The sequence below is a fragment of the Mustela nigripes genome, chromosome 4 (assembly GCF_022355385.1).
Source record: "Mustela nigripes isolate SB6536 chromosome 4, MUSNIG.SB6536, whole genome shotgun sequence".
Classification (NCBI taxonomy): Eukaryota; Metazoa; Chordata; class Mammalia; order Carnivora; family Mustelidae; genus Mustela; species Mustela nigripes.
The window spans coordinates 149,916,212-149,932,141 of record NC_081560.1 but is presented as its reverse complement, the minus strand read 5'-3'; the positions used below and the strand labels follow the sequence as shown (position 1 = coordinate 149,932,141).

The window sequence follows — 15,930 nt, the reverse complement described above, 5'->3', positions numbered from 1 at the left end:
GCTTCCTCCTCTCTCTCTCTGCCTGCCTCTCTGCCTACTTGTGATCTCTCTCTGTCAAATAAATAAATAAAATCTTAAAAAAAAAAACTGTTTAAAATAATAGTATTACTAAATTGCTTTGTTCAACAAGAGTAAACAAAGTTCATTGACTATGTCCTTCTAACATAAGTTATTTGGTTATTTTGTATATTGTTAGGCTTTAAGGGCTTTTTGAAAAAGAATTTATTGTGGTAAAAAACAAAACATGGTATCTCCCCCCTTGGGAAATTTCTATGTGTACGGTACACTATTGTTAACTGTAAGCACAATATTGCACAACCAATCTCTAGAACTTTTTCCTGTTGCATGATTATTTTTTATATGCATTGAGTAGCAGCAGCCCCCTGTTTACCCCTTCCCCCAAGCCCTTGGCAACTACCCTGCTGTCTGTTTTTATGAGTTTCTCCTGTAAGTGGAATCATGCTGTATTAGTCCTGTGACTGCTTCATTTAGCATAACATCCTACAGGTTTATCCATGTTGTAGCATGTGATAGGATTTCCTTCTATTTTACGGCAGAATAGTCTATTGCATGGATATATTACATTTTCTTTATCCATTTATCTTTTTTTATGATTTTTAAAAAAGATTTTATGTATTTATTTGAGAAAGAGGGAGCAAACGTATGAGCACAAGCTGGTGAGAGTAGGCAGAATAAGAAGCAGACTCCTTTTTGTGCAGGGAGCCGGATGTGGGCCTTGATCCCAGGACCCTGAGATCATGACATGAGCTGAAGTTGGATGTTTACCACACTGTCAGGTGCCCTGGTTTTTTGTTTTGTTTGTTTTTTTACAGTAATCTCTGCACCCAATGTGGGACTCAAATTTAGAGTCACATGCTTTACTGACAGAGCCAGCCAGCCAAGTGCCCCTGTCCATTTGTGGTTTGAATAGTATTTCAATATTCAAATAGTATTTGAATATTTCCACCTCTTGGCTGTTATGAATAATGCTGCAGTGACCATGAAAATGCAGATACTTCTTCAGGATCCTGCTTGATTGATTGATTGATTGATTGATTTTTTTTTAATGAATGCCCAGAAGTAGAATTGCTGGGTCATAGGAGTATTCTTTTTTGAGGAGCCTCTGTGCTGTTTTCCGTAATGGCTGCACCATTTAAATTCCTGCCAGCAGTGTAACAGGATTTCCAGTTTTTCTATATCCTTCCCAACACTTAATTATTTTCTGTTCTTTTTGATAGTGACTATTCTAATGGGTGTGAGGTGATATTTTATTAAGATTTTGACTTATATTTCACTTTTCTTTTCTTTTTTTTTTTCTTTTTAAGATTTTATGTATTTGACAGAGCACAAGTAGTGGGAGCAGCAGGCAGGGAGAAGCAAGCTCCCCATTGAGCAGAAAGCCCGACGTGGGGCTTGGCCCCAGGAACCTGGGAACATAACCTGAGCCGAAGGCAGATGCTTAACCTACTGAGCCACCCAGGCACTGCATCCCCCTTTTTTTAAAATTCATATGAGAGAGAGAGAGAGAGAGCACAAGCTGAGGGGAGAGTCAAAGGGAGAGGGAAAAGCAGACTCCCTGCTGAACAGGGTGCCTACTGACCCACCCAGGGACCCCTTAATTTATATGTCACTTATGATTACTGATGTCAGGCATCTTTTCATATACCTGTGGTTCTTTGTATGTCTTTTTTTTTTTTTTTTTAAGATTTTATTTATTTATTTGACAGGCAGACATCACAAGTAGGTAGAGAGAGGAGGAAGCAGGCTCCCTGCTGAGCAGAGAGCACAATGCGGGGCTCGATCCTAGGACCCTGGGATCATGACCTGAGCCGAAGGCAGAGGCTTTAACCCACCAAGCCAACCAGGCGCCCCCTTTGTGTGTATTTTTTGGAAAAATTTCAAGTCCTTTGTCTATTAATCATGTTTTTGTTTTTGTTTTGCTATTGAATTGTAGGTGTTCCTTTTATACTGTGGATAGTGACTCCTTATTAAATAAATCATTTACAAATGTCTCTCCCATTTGTAGGTTGCCTATTTACTTGTTTCCTCTACTGTGCAAACTTTTTAGCTTGATGTCTGTGTGTGCATTTGCCTCTGTTTTTGGTGTCATACGCAAGAAGTCATTGTTAAGACTACTGTTGGGCTCTCTGCTCAGCAGGGAGTCTGCTTCCTCCTTTCTCTCTGCCTGCCTCTCTGCCTACTTGTGATCTCTCTCTGTCAAATAAATAAATAAAATCTTAAAAAAAAAAAAAGACTACTGTTAATGTAACGTTTCTCCCATGTTTATTTCAAGGTGTTTCACAGTTTTAGGTCTTTTATGTTTAAATCCTTAATCCATTTTGGGTTGATTTTTGTTTATGGTATAAGATAATTGTCCAGTTTTATTCTTCTGCATGTGAAACCTGGTTTTCCCGGCACCACGTGTGGAAGAGATGATCTCCACTTTGTAGTTTTAGCACCCTTGGTGAAGATCATTTGACCATATATATGTGGATTTGTTCCAGGGCTCTGTTTTCTTCCATTGGTCTTGAGATCTGTTTATGCGAGTACCCTACTGTTTGTTGTCGTTTTTTTGTTTTTGTGTTTTTAAAGATTTTATTTATTTATTTGACAGAGATCACAAGTAAACAGAGAGGCAGGCAGAGGGGGTGGGGAAGCAGGCTCCCCACTGAGCGGGTAGCTCAATGCGGGGCTCGATCCCAGGACCCTGGGATCATGACCTGAGCCGAAGGCAGAGGCCTTAACCTACTGAGCCACCCAGGCGCCCCTGTTTTTTGTTTTTTGTTTTTTTTTTTCCTTAAGATTTTATTTATTTATTTGACAAGGAGAGAGCGATCACAAGTAGGCAGGCAGAGAGAGGCGGGGAGGGGGCAGGCTCCCTGCCAAGCAGAGAGCCTGATGCAGGGCTCAGTCCCAGGACCCTGAGATCATGACCAGAGCCAAAGGCAGAGGCTTCACCCACTGAGCCACCCTCTACCCTATTGTTTTGATTACTGTTGCTTTATAAGGTGTTTTGAAACCAAGAAGTGTAGGCCTCTAGTTTGTGTTTTGTGAAGATTGTTTTGGCATTTCAGCGTCTTCCCCCCCCCCCCAGCCCCCAGTGTCTTGTGATTCCATATGAATTTTAGGTTCTTTTTTTTTTTCTTTCTGTAAAGAATACCATTGAGATTTTGATAGGAATTGCATTGGTTCTCTAGATCTGTTGGGAAGTATGACCATTTTAACAATGTTAAGTCTTATAATCCATGAACACAAGATGTCTTCCCATTTTTTTTTCACCTTTTAATTTCTTTCAACAGTGTTTTGTACCTGTCAGTGTACAATCTTTTGCTTCCTTAGTTAAGTTTATTGTTAAAGTTTCTTTCTTATTTTGCTTTTGATACTATTGTAAATGGGATCTTCTTCATTTCCTTTTTGGATTCTTTGTTAGTTGTATAGAAATGCAGTTGATTTTTGTATCCTACAACTTTAGTAACTATATTCTAATGGGGTTTTTTGGTGGAATCGAGTTTTCTATATACGTGATCATATCATCTGTGAACTGATAGAATTTTACTTCTTTTCCAGTTTGGATACCTTTTATTTCTTGCCTAATTGCTTTTGTTGATATGTCTAATACTATGTTAAATAAAATATGTTAATATATTTTTCTTAAAGAAAAAGCTTTCAGTTTTTCACTGTTGAGTATGATATTAGTTCTGGTTTAATATATGACCTTTATTATGTTTAGGTAATTTCCTCGTATTCCTAGTTTGTTATTTTTATTATGAAAGGGTGTTGAATTTTTTTCAAATCCTTTTTTTAAATCCAGTTGTCATGATGGACAGAATTTCATCTACTCTGTTAATGTGATGTATTACATGGGTTGATTTTCATGTTAAATTATCCTTGCATCCCAGTGATAAATCCCGCTTGGTTATGGTGTATAATCCTTTCATTGTGTTATTGAATTCAGTTTTCTAGTATTTTCTTGAGGATTTTTTCCATCTATACTCATCAATGATAATGTTTTGGGCAAAGACTTTTGAAATGAGTGAGAACGATGTATCCCTGTCTGATTTTTATAATAATAATACTTGCTAACAGCTTGTTTTTATGTCAGTTATTTCATTTGTTTATTGCAGTAGACCACATACTCTAGTTTTCTTGTGAAGGTGCTAGACTCAGAATTACACATCATTACGTAACTATTAGTGGTAGTATTACCCATAATAGTTAATACTTGTAGAGAACATACTCTTTCAGGCACTCTTCTAAGTGTTTTACATATATTCATTTAATTCTCACAACAATCCTTTGTAGTAGGTACTATTAATAACCGCATTTTACAGGTGAGTAAAATGTTGAGTAACAAGTATAGAACTCAGGGTTTATCTGGATTTTAATACAGACCATCTGGTTTCTAAATCTGCTTTGTTAGGTATATTGCCATTCACAGTTAACTGGAAGGCAGTCTATTTAATTTAGACTCTTGACTTGCTCTGGCATTTTGTTACCTGTGGAATCAGATAAACTTCTTATTATCTAAGATTATTATGGGACATCAATTTTGTATGTGTGTGTTTGTGTGTGTCCCCCCATCAATCCTTTTTAATTTTAATTTAATTTTTTTAAGGTTTTTATTTATTTGAGAGAGAAAGCGAATGGGGAAGTGTGGGAGAGGGAGAGACAGAAGCAGACTCACCGATGAGTAGGGAGCCTTAGGACTCATTCCCAGGACCCTGAGGTCATGACCTGAGCTGAAGGCAGATTTTTAACCATCTGAGGCACCCAGGGGCGTTGTATCAGTGCTTTTTATTTTTATTTTTTATTCTTTTTAAAGGTTTTATTTATTTATTTGACAGAGAGCACAGTTGGCAGAAAGGCAGGCAGAGAGAGAAAGGGAAGCAGGCTCCCCGATGAGTAGAGAGCAGGAGGGCCTGGGATCATGACCTGAGCTGAAGGTAGAGGCTTAGCCCATTGAGCCACCGAGGCGCCCTATATCAGTGCTTTTTATTTTTTTTTTATTTTTATTTTTATTTTTATTTTTATTTTTATTTTTTTTTAAGATTTTATTTATTTATTTGTCAGAGAGAGAGCGAGCGAGAGCGAGCAGAGGCAGACAGAGTGGAAGGCAGAGTCAGAGGGAGAAGCAGGCTCCCCGCGGAGCAAGGAGCCCGATGTGGGACTCGATCCCAGGATGCTGGGATCATGACCTGAGCCGAAGGCAGCTGCTTAACCAACTGAGCCACCCAGGCGTCCCTATATCAGTGCTTTTTAAAAAGAAGTAAAGCACTTGAGCTTTGAGGCACCTGTTCTTTTCAAATGTCCTTGATCTTCCTGGGCTCATGAGTGTGCTTTGAATATTTAAAGTTGCTTAAGTGAGGTACCTAACAGCTAGCAGTCATAGGGATTATATAGCTGATGTTTGAGAGAAAAACAGTAAGGAATAGGGAGCTAGGTTTTAAAATTTATGTTAAGTCTAGTCTACGTGGCTGTGCCTTAAGAGTCTTGATCAAGTCATTGCCTGGTGCATAAATTTGCTTTAGATTACCAGTGTCTCCTCACTTTATGCAAACCTGGTATATAAGAATAATGGGTTTATATACATAATACAAGTGAGAGACTTTATTTTTCTACTTTCACAGTAGGATTTCTTTTAGTGTTAAGATTTTTCTAACATATTTAATATACAAATCCATTTAAGCTCTATCTTTTATTTTTATTTTTTAAAGATTTTATTTATTTATTTGACAGACAGATCACAAGTAGGCAGAGAGGAGGAAGCAGGCTCCCCGCTGAGCAGAGAGCCCAATGCAGGGCTCCATCCCAGGACCCTGGGATCATGACCTGAGCCGAAGGCAGAGGCTTTAACCCACTGAGCCACCCAGACACCCTTTATCTTTATCTTTTATCTTTTAAGCTTTATCTTTTAATAAACCAGTTCTTGTGGAGCTTAGACTGTATTCTTGATGTCACAACATGGTTATTTTAAAGGTAACATTTGAAAAAAGGTAACTTTGATGTTTAATTCCAGTTATGTGAGTTCACTGTGGCTAGTAAGGGAAGATGATTACTTTTATGGATGTAGACTTTTGGCCTGTCTTGAAGTATGTTTCCCCACTTGTACTCTTACTTTTTTGCATGTAGTACTGAAAGTGTGTTGTTTATTATACTCTTATAAACAGAAAATCTCTAAGGAGATCAAATCATTAAGAAGCTTAAAGGACAAAGTTTAACATGACCTTTGTAAAGGATGGAAAAAATGTTCTCAGTCTCAGTCTCCTTTTGAAAGTGAGGTTTTTGTGCTTTTTATAGAGATTTAAATCTTTGGATTTGATTATAGGAGCTTATGGGTCTTTATTCTCAATTTGAAATTCAGAGTGTTAAAATCATTTTTTAAGTTATTGCTCCATACACCTTTTTATTATTTTTTAAAATATATATTTATTTATTAGAATGAGTGGGGAGGAGAGGGAGAAGCTGAGGGAGAGCAGGGAGCCTAATATGGGACTCCATCCCAGGACTCTGGGATCGAGACCTGAGTGGAGGTCTTGATCTTAACTGTCTTGAGTTAAATTACTTAGTTACGCTTAACTGAGCCACCCAGGCGCCCAAAACTGAAAATTATTTTTATTAAATTTATATTAAATTAAACGGTTTGTCCGCACACTGACCTGAACTGAGGTGGAGCAGTTTACATCCCACTTCATGTGAATAAGAATACATTTTGCTGCGGAAATAATATATGTTATTAAATAGTACTGCTTTAGATTCCCCTGTGTTACATAATATATGGGCTGTATTCCATAAATACTTTTTTAAAACTTTGAAAACTTTTTAGTAATGGTAGTCCTCTGGCCCCAAAAGTTTCACTTAAAAATATTTATGGACCTTTTACTTTCCATAAGTTGCCTTATTTTCATGGTTGGAAGAATATGCAGCATGAACCAGTAGTATTAAGAATGAAATATATGTTGAATTAACTATAGTGATTAGTAAGTACAGATTGGTAATAGTTGCCCACAGCACTAATTGTTGCTTTTGTGGCTGAATACCACAGTGACTTCCATAGGCAGAGGAGCACAGTGGGAATACAAAACAGATATTGTCTATCCTGCTCTCTCTAGGATACATGTTTATGTATTCAAGTTATTCTTTGTGATTTTTATTAAATGTGACACACTTTCAAGGATGCAAAATAAGGAAACAGTTGATCTTTTTCTTATTTCTTCAGTCTCCTACAAAAGCTGTATATAATGCCAGGCATTGGAACCATCCAGACTCAGAAGAGCTACCTGGGCCACCAGTAGTAAAACCTCAGAGTGCTACAGTAAGTGAACTGTACTTTTTAACATCGTTTTTGTTTAGGCCGTTGCTATCTTTATTCACAGTTTGAAAATCTTTGACCATAACAGTTTATTTTGGGTCTTCCTCACTAAAATTGAGCAGCTTCAGTTCAATTCTTTGGAAAAGTGAGGATTGTAGACAGGATTATTGAAATTCTGGTGCTACTAGTTTATAGATAAAGGCCTTAAAAAATACTGGATCATTTTACTCCTGACCCATATCTTACGGAATTACTATATTTAGTGTTTTATGGGTAAATTATTCCATATTTGAAGTTTATATTAGCTATTAAGAGCTATCTTAAGAATTATATCCTACGTAGATCTTAGAGTAGCAAAGTGGTTAGTTTGAAATTACTTTGAGTAATTAATTTCAGAGAACTTTTTCCTGCATTCCAGTAATAGCTTTCAATTCAAAACACATTTGAAAAAGATTCTTACCAAATTATTTTCTTCAGAGTAACTGGGAGGACCATGGATTAATACTTGAAGTTAATGGTAACACCTCAGTCATCTGGAGCTGTCAAGTAATGAATTCTTTATAACAACAAAAAAATTAGGGATAGAGATCTTTCTAAGATATTATAATTACAGTTCCCTGTGTTCTTAAAGTTGAATGTATTAAACTCCCTTTACTAGTATAAGATCATTATTGTGTATATTGGCTATTTATTTATACTCCAAATTACAGATTCTTACTTTAAAAGTTCTTTTGTCTATCTGTTGTGGTTTTCTTGTCCTGTTCCTAACTTTTTATCAATGCTATTTATGTGTGTAATTGTGGTTCTTTATTCCTTCTCATGGTCTTGGAGACAAAAAACAAACTATGTATGAAATGTGAGGTTTAAAAAGACCAGAAGGAATTCCTGAGCGGTTCTTTTGTGAGTCTTACCTAGTAGTGCATAGAATTTTAAAGTAGCCCTTATAACATTTCAGAGGCCTCTCCCTGCCCCACTTTTTTTAAAAAGCCAAATTTGTTAGGTAGATGAGCTGTTACTATTTTTATATATTTATTTAGAACAATAATTTAATACCTTTATTAATAGGTGAGGCTGTCTTCAAAGGAACCAAATCAAAAAGATGATGGAGTTTTTAAGGCTCCTGCACCACCACCCAAAGTGATAAAAACTGTGACAATACCTACTCAGCCCTACCAAGATATAGTTACTGCACTGAAATGCAGAAAAGAAGACAAAGAAGTAAGCAGCCATATACAGTTTTTACTGCATGTGGATACATTTTTATATGTAATATTTAGCCTTTTAATGTCTTGAACAGATATCCATGAACTTACCTTTCCTAGTACTTATCTAATGTTTTTTAAAACTTTTCGTTTAGTTGCCGTATAATGAACTGTTTTATACACTTCTAAATGAAGTACTGCAAGCCTGTAGATTTAAATATACTAGTTCATGGTTAAAAAAGAAGTGGACTTATCTTTTCTTGGCAGTTGTATACTGTTGTTCAGCATGTGAAGCACTTCAATGATGTGGTGGAATTTGGTGAAAATCAAGAGTTCACTGATGATATTGAATACCTGTTAAGTGGCTTAAAGAGCACTCAGCCTCTAAACACACGTTGCCTTAGGTGAGATCTTATTTTTATATTTGATAAATGTATGCATCCTCTAGCTTACTGAATATTTCCTGCCAGATAGAGCCAACCATTTTGTTACCATTATTTTGTTATCATAACTATAGTTTATAGGGGGTAGAAATAAGTTACAATGTGGTTGATTTCTTTTAAGGGGTTTGATTCTACATGGACAAAGGAAAGTTGGATGATTATAGTTCATTAGCATAGTATAGATTTCACTTTACAGATGAAGTGTTATACTAACAAATCTTAAGTTCTTTTTCAGCCCCAAATTTCAGACACATGATAAATATGTTTAAGCATGTTTTGATTTGGATCATCTTTTGCATACTATAGTGGATTGAATTATCTTAATTTGATTGAATTATCCAGTCAGTTGGAATATATCCAATCAAATGTTATCTGTAGTCTTCATGTATCAGAAGCATTATGAAAGGTCGCAAGAGTGGTATAAAGACTACATCAAAGATGATTATGTGTTATTTATATTTATACTAATCACTGTGCATCAACAGGTTTTTAATAATTCAGTTTGCGCATGTGTTTTATATTGTGATCCATATGGGCAGTGGGTTGACACACCCTCACCCTTCCCCATTTGCTTGTTTTGATATTGCATAAACAAAAAACTAATGCACTATTTTCAGTACCCTCCCTAATGTAGTCTATTTTCTCCTAGTGTTATTAGCTTGGCTACTAAATGTGCCATGCCCAGTTTTCGAATGCACCTGAGAGCACATGGAATGGTAGCAATGGTCTTTAAAACCTTGGATGATTCCCAGCACCATCAGGTATTCTTAAGTTTCTGGGATTAGGAAGCATTATTTAAAATTTATAGTGTATTTGGGAGTGCCTGCGTGGCTCAGTCGGTTAAGTGCCTGACTCTTGATTTCAGCTTGGATCATTATCTTAGGGTCGTGGGATGGAGCCCTGCATGGGACTTGCATTCAGCAGGGAGTCTGCTTGCATTTCTCTATCCTCCCCCCATATTTAAATATGCTAGTTCATGGTTACAAAAGAAGTGGACTTCTTTTTAAAAAATTTGTGTATTTGGCTATTAAAAAATATCTTCATTGGATATTCATATATGATTATTTCCTAATTATGGGTTGAGTTTTATTTGCTAAATATATAGAGGTTAATACCAGAAGTTTTTGCTTTTGATATATTATTCAAGGTTATTTTCTCATGACACTTCTTTCTTTTAATATTATTGTCAATTTATACCATTAAAACATCAGTTACCACACCTAACACACCATATTATACTGGATATTTAATTCTGTGAATATTGAGTTCCTCAAATTATTAAGTGCTGAAAAAAATCTTTTAGGGGCATCTGGGTGCTCAGTTGGTTAAGTATAAATGACTCTGGATCTCAGTTCAGGTCTTGATTTCAGGGTTGTGAGTTCAAGCCACACACTGAGCTCCATACTGGGCATGGAGCCTACTTTAAAAAAACAAACAAACAAAAAAACCAAAAAAAACCCTTTTTTTTTACTCTTTGATATTAATAGCATGAAAAAATAGTTTGAAATTAAGATTTAAAAAAAACTTTGTTTGGATGTTGAATCTAGTTCTATCTAGCCCATTGTGAAAAGAAACAAAATTCTCATTTTCATTATGACTTTGACCCTAATCTCTTAAAAATCAAGTATCTGTAATAAAAGTCAGGTTTAACATTTTTGATGTTGGGGAAAAAATCGTTACTGGGGCACCTGGGTCACTTAGTCATTAAGCGTCTGCCTTTGGCTCAAGTCATGATCCCAGGTTCCTGGGATTGAACCTTGCATTGGGCTCCCTACTCAGTGGGAAGCATGCTTCTCCTGATCCTACTCCCTCTGCTTGTGTTCCCTCTCTCGCTATGTCTCTGTCAAATAAATCTCAAAAAGAATCAGTACTAACCATTATCATTAGTGGTATTTTCAGACAACTTTATTATATTTTTGTTTAAGGAAATTATGTTCCAAATGCAGATTAGGTGACACAGTCTAATACTGAATCACCTTCTTCTAATTCTTCTTTTTTTTTTTTTAACTTATTTGAGAGAGAGGAAGAGTACGAGTAAGGTGAGGGGCAGTGGGAGAAGCAGACTTCCTACCCAGCAGGAAGCCCGATGTGGGGCTCGATCCCAAGACTCTGGGATCATGACCTGAGCCGAAAGCAGATGCTTAACCAAATTAGTCACCCAGGCATCCCTAATATTGAATCTTCTGAAATTGAAAGCAGTGTACTTAACCCTGAGTGAGTATAATCCCATTGTCAAGTTATATCAGATACAGAACAATGAGGGGGAAGAGAATAGACTTAAGAATTAATTTGCTTTATTACAGTTAGGAAAGGGCCAAGGCATTAGTGTGTGCTCTTGGGGGCAGTGGATCTCATAAGGCCTGTACTGTGACATCATGATTTCAAAAAATAATTTGCTTTGTAAGCATTTAACTAGTCACCTAGACTGAAATTTTTCCATGTTAGGGGATTCAGAGTTTAAATCTTTAGGGGTATCTGGGTGGTGCACTCACTTTAAGCATCCAACTCTTGGTGTTTGCTCTGCACTCAGTGTGGAGTCTGCTTGAGATTCTTTCTCCCTTTCCCCCTCTTGCTTGTTCTCGCTCGCTCGCTCTCTCTCAAATAAATCTTTTTAAAAAAATCTTTAGATATTTATATTTTGTGCATTGAAATAAGTGTTAAGTACAAGATACTCCAAATGTTGGATTATCCCAACATAGACCATTTCGTTATGTAATGCTCACCTAAAATATATTACCTCAGTACCCTGGATTTTAGTACTATAAGCAGAGTATGCTAACTATCTTACCCAAATGATTTTTTTTTTCTTTTAAAAAAAATTTTTTTTTTGAGAGAGAGATCACGAGCAGGGATGAGGAATGGTGGAGGAAGAAGCAGATTTGCCACTGAGCAGGGAGCCCAGTGCGGGGCTCCATCCCAGGACCCTGAGATCATGACCTAAGCTGCAGGCAGACGTTTATCCAACTGAGCCATTCAGGTGCCCCCTATCTAAATGATTTTAAGAGCACATTATATTAATGGTTTTTTAAAAAATTGGTTCAATCAGACCTGATGGATTTATTTTAAAGAAATGAATCTAAATATGTATATTTGAACATCCCAGCTTTGTATTTCTGACACAAACTCAGCTGCTTATTTTATTGAAAAAAAGCTATGTCTGATGCTGATTTTAAGATACATATTACTGATTTAGAATTGAAATTCAACTTTATCAGTTATAAAGAATAAAGTGAAATATAGTGTAAAACATGGTTTTGTGTGTGTGTGTGTGTGTGTGTGTGTGTGTATGCATAGCTAGGAAAAAATGTTCTTTAAACTCTTATCACAGAATGGCTAAAGAAATATGTAATTCCACTCACATTCTTCTAGTTTGCAGCATTGTTATGGGGAACATCTCTAGAAAGGAAAATTTTAAGTAACAGAGCTTTATTTAATGGATATTTTCCTAGAGTATTCAAAGGGGGGGATTTTCACTGAATGAAACATGTTCAAGGCTTCCAACATGTGAACAAATGTCAGAACAGTCATACTAACTGAAATTGTCACCAATTGCTCACATTAACTTTTATTTTTATCTTTTGAAGAATCTGTCCCTTTGTACAGCTGCCCTCATGTACATACTGAGTAGAGATCGTTTGAACATGGATCTTGATAGAGCTAGCCTAGATCTCATGATTCGACTTCTAGAACTGGAACAAGATGCTTCTTCAGCTAAGCTATTGAATGAAAAGGACATGAACAAAATCAAAGAAAAAATTCGAAGGCTCTGTGAAACTGTACACAACAAGCATCTTGATCTAGAAAATATAACGGTGGGTTTCTTCTTTCTACTATAAAATGAAAATTACTTTCAGAAAGTTTTACATTAGTACATTAGCAGATGTGTGACTTTGGAGAAGTCATTTAACCTCTTGGTCAACAATTGGGCAAGTTCTTCTAAGGTTCAGTTCTGAGGATAATTATGTTCCGTGTCTGAAATTCCTGGATTAGTCCATCTATATTTAGATTTTTTGCCAAATTTTCTACTGCATTTTGTCTATCTTTTTTCCTTGGGGGGTGTATGTGTAGGCGTCAGGAATAAAGATTCAGAGGATTTCTGAGGGCCATTTGAGTATTCACTTACTCCAGAGTATCTCAAGGTGTCTGATTAACTCTTCAAGGGCCCAAAACTCAGAAGGAAGTTTCCTAGGCACCTGCCTTTCCTGGAGCGATGGCTATAGTAATATTGGAGTCATGGCCAGTAGTAACTCTTAGATGACTGTGTTGTTTCTGGTTGATTACAGTTTTCCTTTCCTCTGGCTTTTTTTACTTATAGAATCAGTAATATCCCCACAGGTTACTAGACCAAAGAAGATAATTGGTCTTGTCATTTTGAAAAAATAAAATTATCTGCTTATATATAACCTTTCAGATATTCCCAGTATTAAAACTGTATAAATATTGTTTTTTCTACTGCCTACTAAACTGAAAACTGCAGCATTTACCTCAAAAATTAGAGAGTGCTTTGTGCTCGCCAGCTATGACTTAGGGGTATTGCTCTGTTTAATTAAGGTAGAATAGGATATTTGTGTAAAGTGGGGCTTGAGGGGAAAGGCAAGATGCAGAATTGAATGTATTCAGTACATTAAAGTTGGAAAAATAGCTCAGATGGTGGATAGATGGTCAGATTGTTTAAAATATATTTGTAATTGAAATATTTTTGTAAATATATATTTTGTCATTTATTTTCTTTTAACATTTTTATAGCATATACAGATTTTTTAATGATACAAAAGAATAAATTTGAGATAATTTTTATTTGCTGCATCATTGAATAAGTATACCTTTTTTGCAGGGGTTTCCTATGTTATTCAACATTTTATAGATTCTTTCCAGGCATTTGCTGTTAAATATATATACTTGTCCATTGAATTTTCTCTGTGGTTTGATAAATTTATTAGGATGGTAAATAACAGTATAGTAACTTTCTTATATCATGTTAAGTCATTTACTTACATGATTAAAACCAGAACACAGTTGCTAATTTTAGGATGCCTCTTTTCCTCCCAACTTCAGCTAGTCTTGAATATTTTATTTATTTTAAATCTTACAGTAGACATTGTTTTGTACAGTGATTGTCCCTCTACACATCAGTTTTGGATTTTTATTAATTACTTCTTCCTTGAAATACATTGTTATTCCTGATGTGCCATGGGAAGATAATTTAAAATATTATAGTGTTTTCATCTATAATTCATGTGACTGAGAGTTAACAGTTGCTCATTAGTATTCTGATTAATGATTTGTGCTTTAACTCTTGGAGAACTATTCCAGTTTTCATATAAAATGTTTGAATTGTAGGCTATTTTTAATTGCTAGCTTATGAGTAGGCTTTATGAATATAGCCTAAAACATCAGTTTTATGCTGACAGAAGACAAATTAAAATTCCTTTTTAGCATACAAACTTAAGATTTTTTGCTATATTAATTTCAAATTACTGTCCCCTTTCTTCTTTAACAAAGAAAGCCTCATTAGGCTTCAGTTTTATTACTACAGTGAGTCTTGAGCTAATATACCTGAATTGATCTTATTAAATTACTTTTTCAGGGATTTAGAATAAGAATTGGGCAAAATGGAATCTTTCTGTAGTGATGATTTCTAGTTCTTTATTTGTCACCTTTGTGTGTGTGTAATAGACTAACATAGTCTAGATCTCTTCTAAATCTATAATACTAAGATTTTTGCTGGTAAGCTCTGTTTTTTCTCACTTCTCGGTATCTGTCTTCAGTTCTAGATAGGCCAGGAGGACTTAATGTAAACTTGTATCTTTGAAAGGATAAAAGCTTTGGAAAGAAAACCAGGTCTTATCAGCCTTCTAATTTTGTTATGCTGATATTCCTTATTGCAGCAGGAACCAGACTGTAATTTGTTGGTGGGTGTCCCATGCTTTTAAAAGGAAACACAGTAAGAGAGAAAAATAATGATTAAAGGCAAATCAAGAGAAAGAAAAACTCCAGTCCAGTTGTAACTTTGAGCTTTACTGCTCTGTGCTGCTTCTAGTGGTGGTCTCCTCAATCATTATTTATATATAATTTTGTCATGATAGCCACATGATGTATATCCAAGTTGCCAACCCTGCATACAAAGTTTAAGACTGGTGAATCTGAAACCCTGAAAGTAACAGGATTTTTATTCAGAATAGGTAAGGAAATACATGGAATAATAAGAAAAACAAGGAACTTTGCAAGGAAAGTAAAGAATAATGGACGGGGGACTCACTTTTGGAGAAATACAGTTAGCTTATAAATATGTGGGAAAAAATGTGTAAGTTTCCTGTAGTTTGAAAAACTCAAACCAAAGCAGTATCTTTTTTTTTAACCATTTGGCAAAAATGTAAAGTGATAACTAGTGCCACTGGATTCAGGGCCTCTGGTATGTACAAACTTTACTCCTGTAATTAAGTTAATCTAGTATAGTGATTTATAGTTCATATATATGCACTTTGATTTAGCAGTCCTATCTGTGCCTCTGTACCAAAGACCAAACAGTACCACCATTTATTTTATTGAATTGACAAATGGTAGACTACTTTTAATAAGGATTTTCTCTGTGAAAACAAGCTGGTGGTTAAAAGTATTTAACTTAAAGACTATTTTGATAGACATTAGTTCAGTTTTACTTATAAAAGCTATATTATATTATAAAGAATACTCTGGGCTGGTAGCATGCAGTGAACTTTTCCAAAAAATAGTCTCTTAGAAGTATTGCCTCAGGATTTTTGTTAAGAGTCAGTATTTATTAATGATGCCTCTCATTTTTAGACTGGGCATTTAGCTATGGAGACCTTGCTGTCCCTTACTTCTAAACGAGCAGGAGACTGGTTTAAAGAAGAACTCCGGCTTTTGGGTGGTCTGGATCATATTGTAGATAAAGGTATGACATAAACACGTATAATATTTTTATGTGTTAATTTTAACCTGAAGAAAATATTCTGTG

General features: G+C 35.6%; 1 protein-coding gene across 2 annotated transcripts in view; it reads left to right on the top strand.

Moving 5' to 3' along the window:
- The window catches only part of WAPL (WAPL cohesin release factor), an 80,343-nt gene that overhangs the window by 45,824 nt on the left and 18,589 nt on the right, over positions 1-15,930 (top strand). For both annotated transcript variants that reach the window (XM_059397946.1, XM_059397945.1), the window contains exons 5-10: positions 7,217-7,312; positions 8,375-8,527; positions 8,779-8,915; positions 9,604-9,715; positions 12,539-12,766; positions 15,756-15,867. In XM_059397946.1, the coding sequence (XP_059253929.1) occupies positions 7,217-7,312; positions 8,375-8,527; positions 8,779-8,915; positions 9,604-9,715; positions 12,539-12,766; positions 15,756-15,867 (838 nt within the window). The remainder of the gene's footprint in view (positions 1-7,216; positions 7,313-8,374; positions 8,528-8,778; positions 8,916-9,603; positions 9,716-12,538; positions 12,767-15,755; positions 15,868-15,930) is intronic.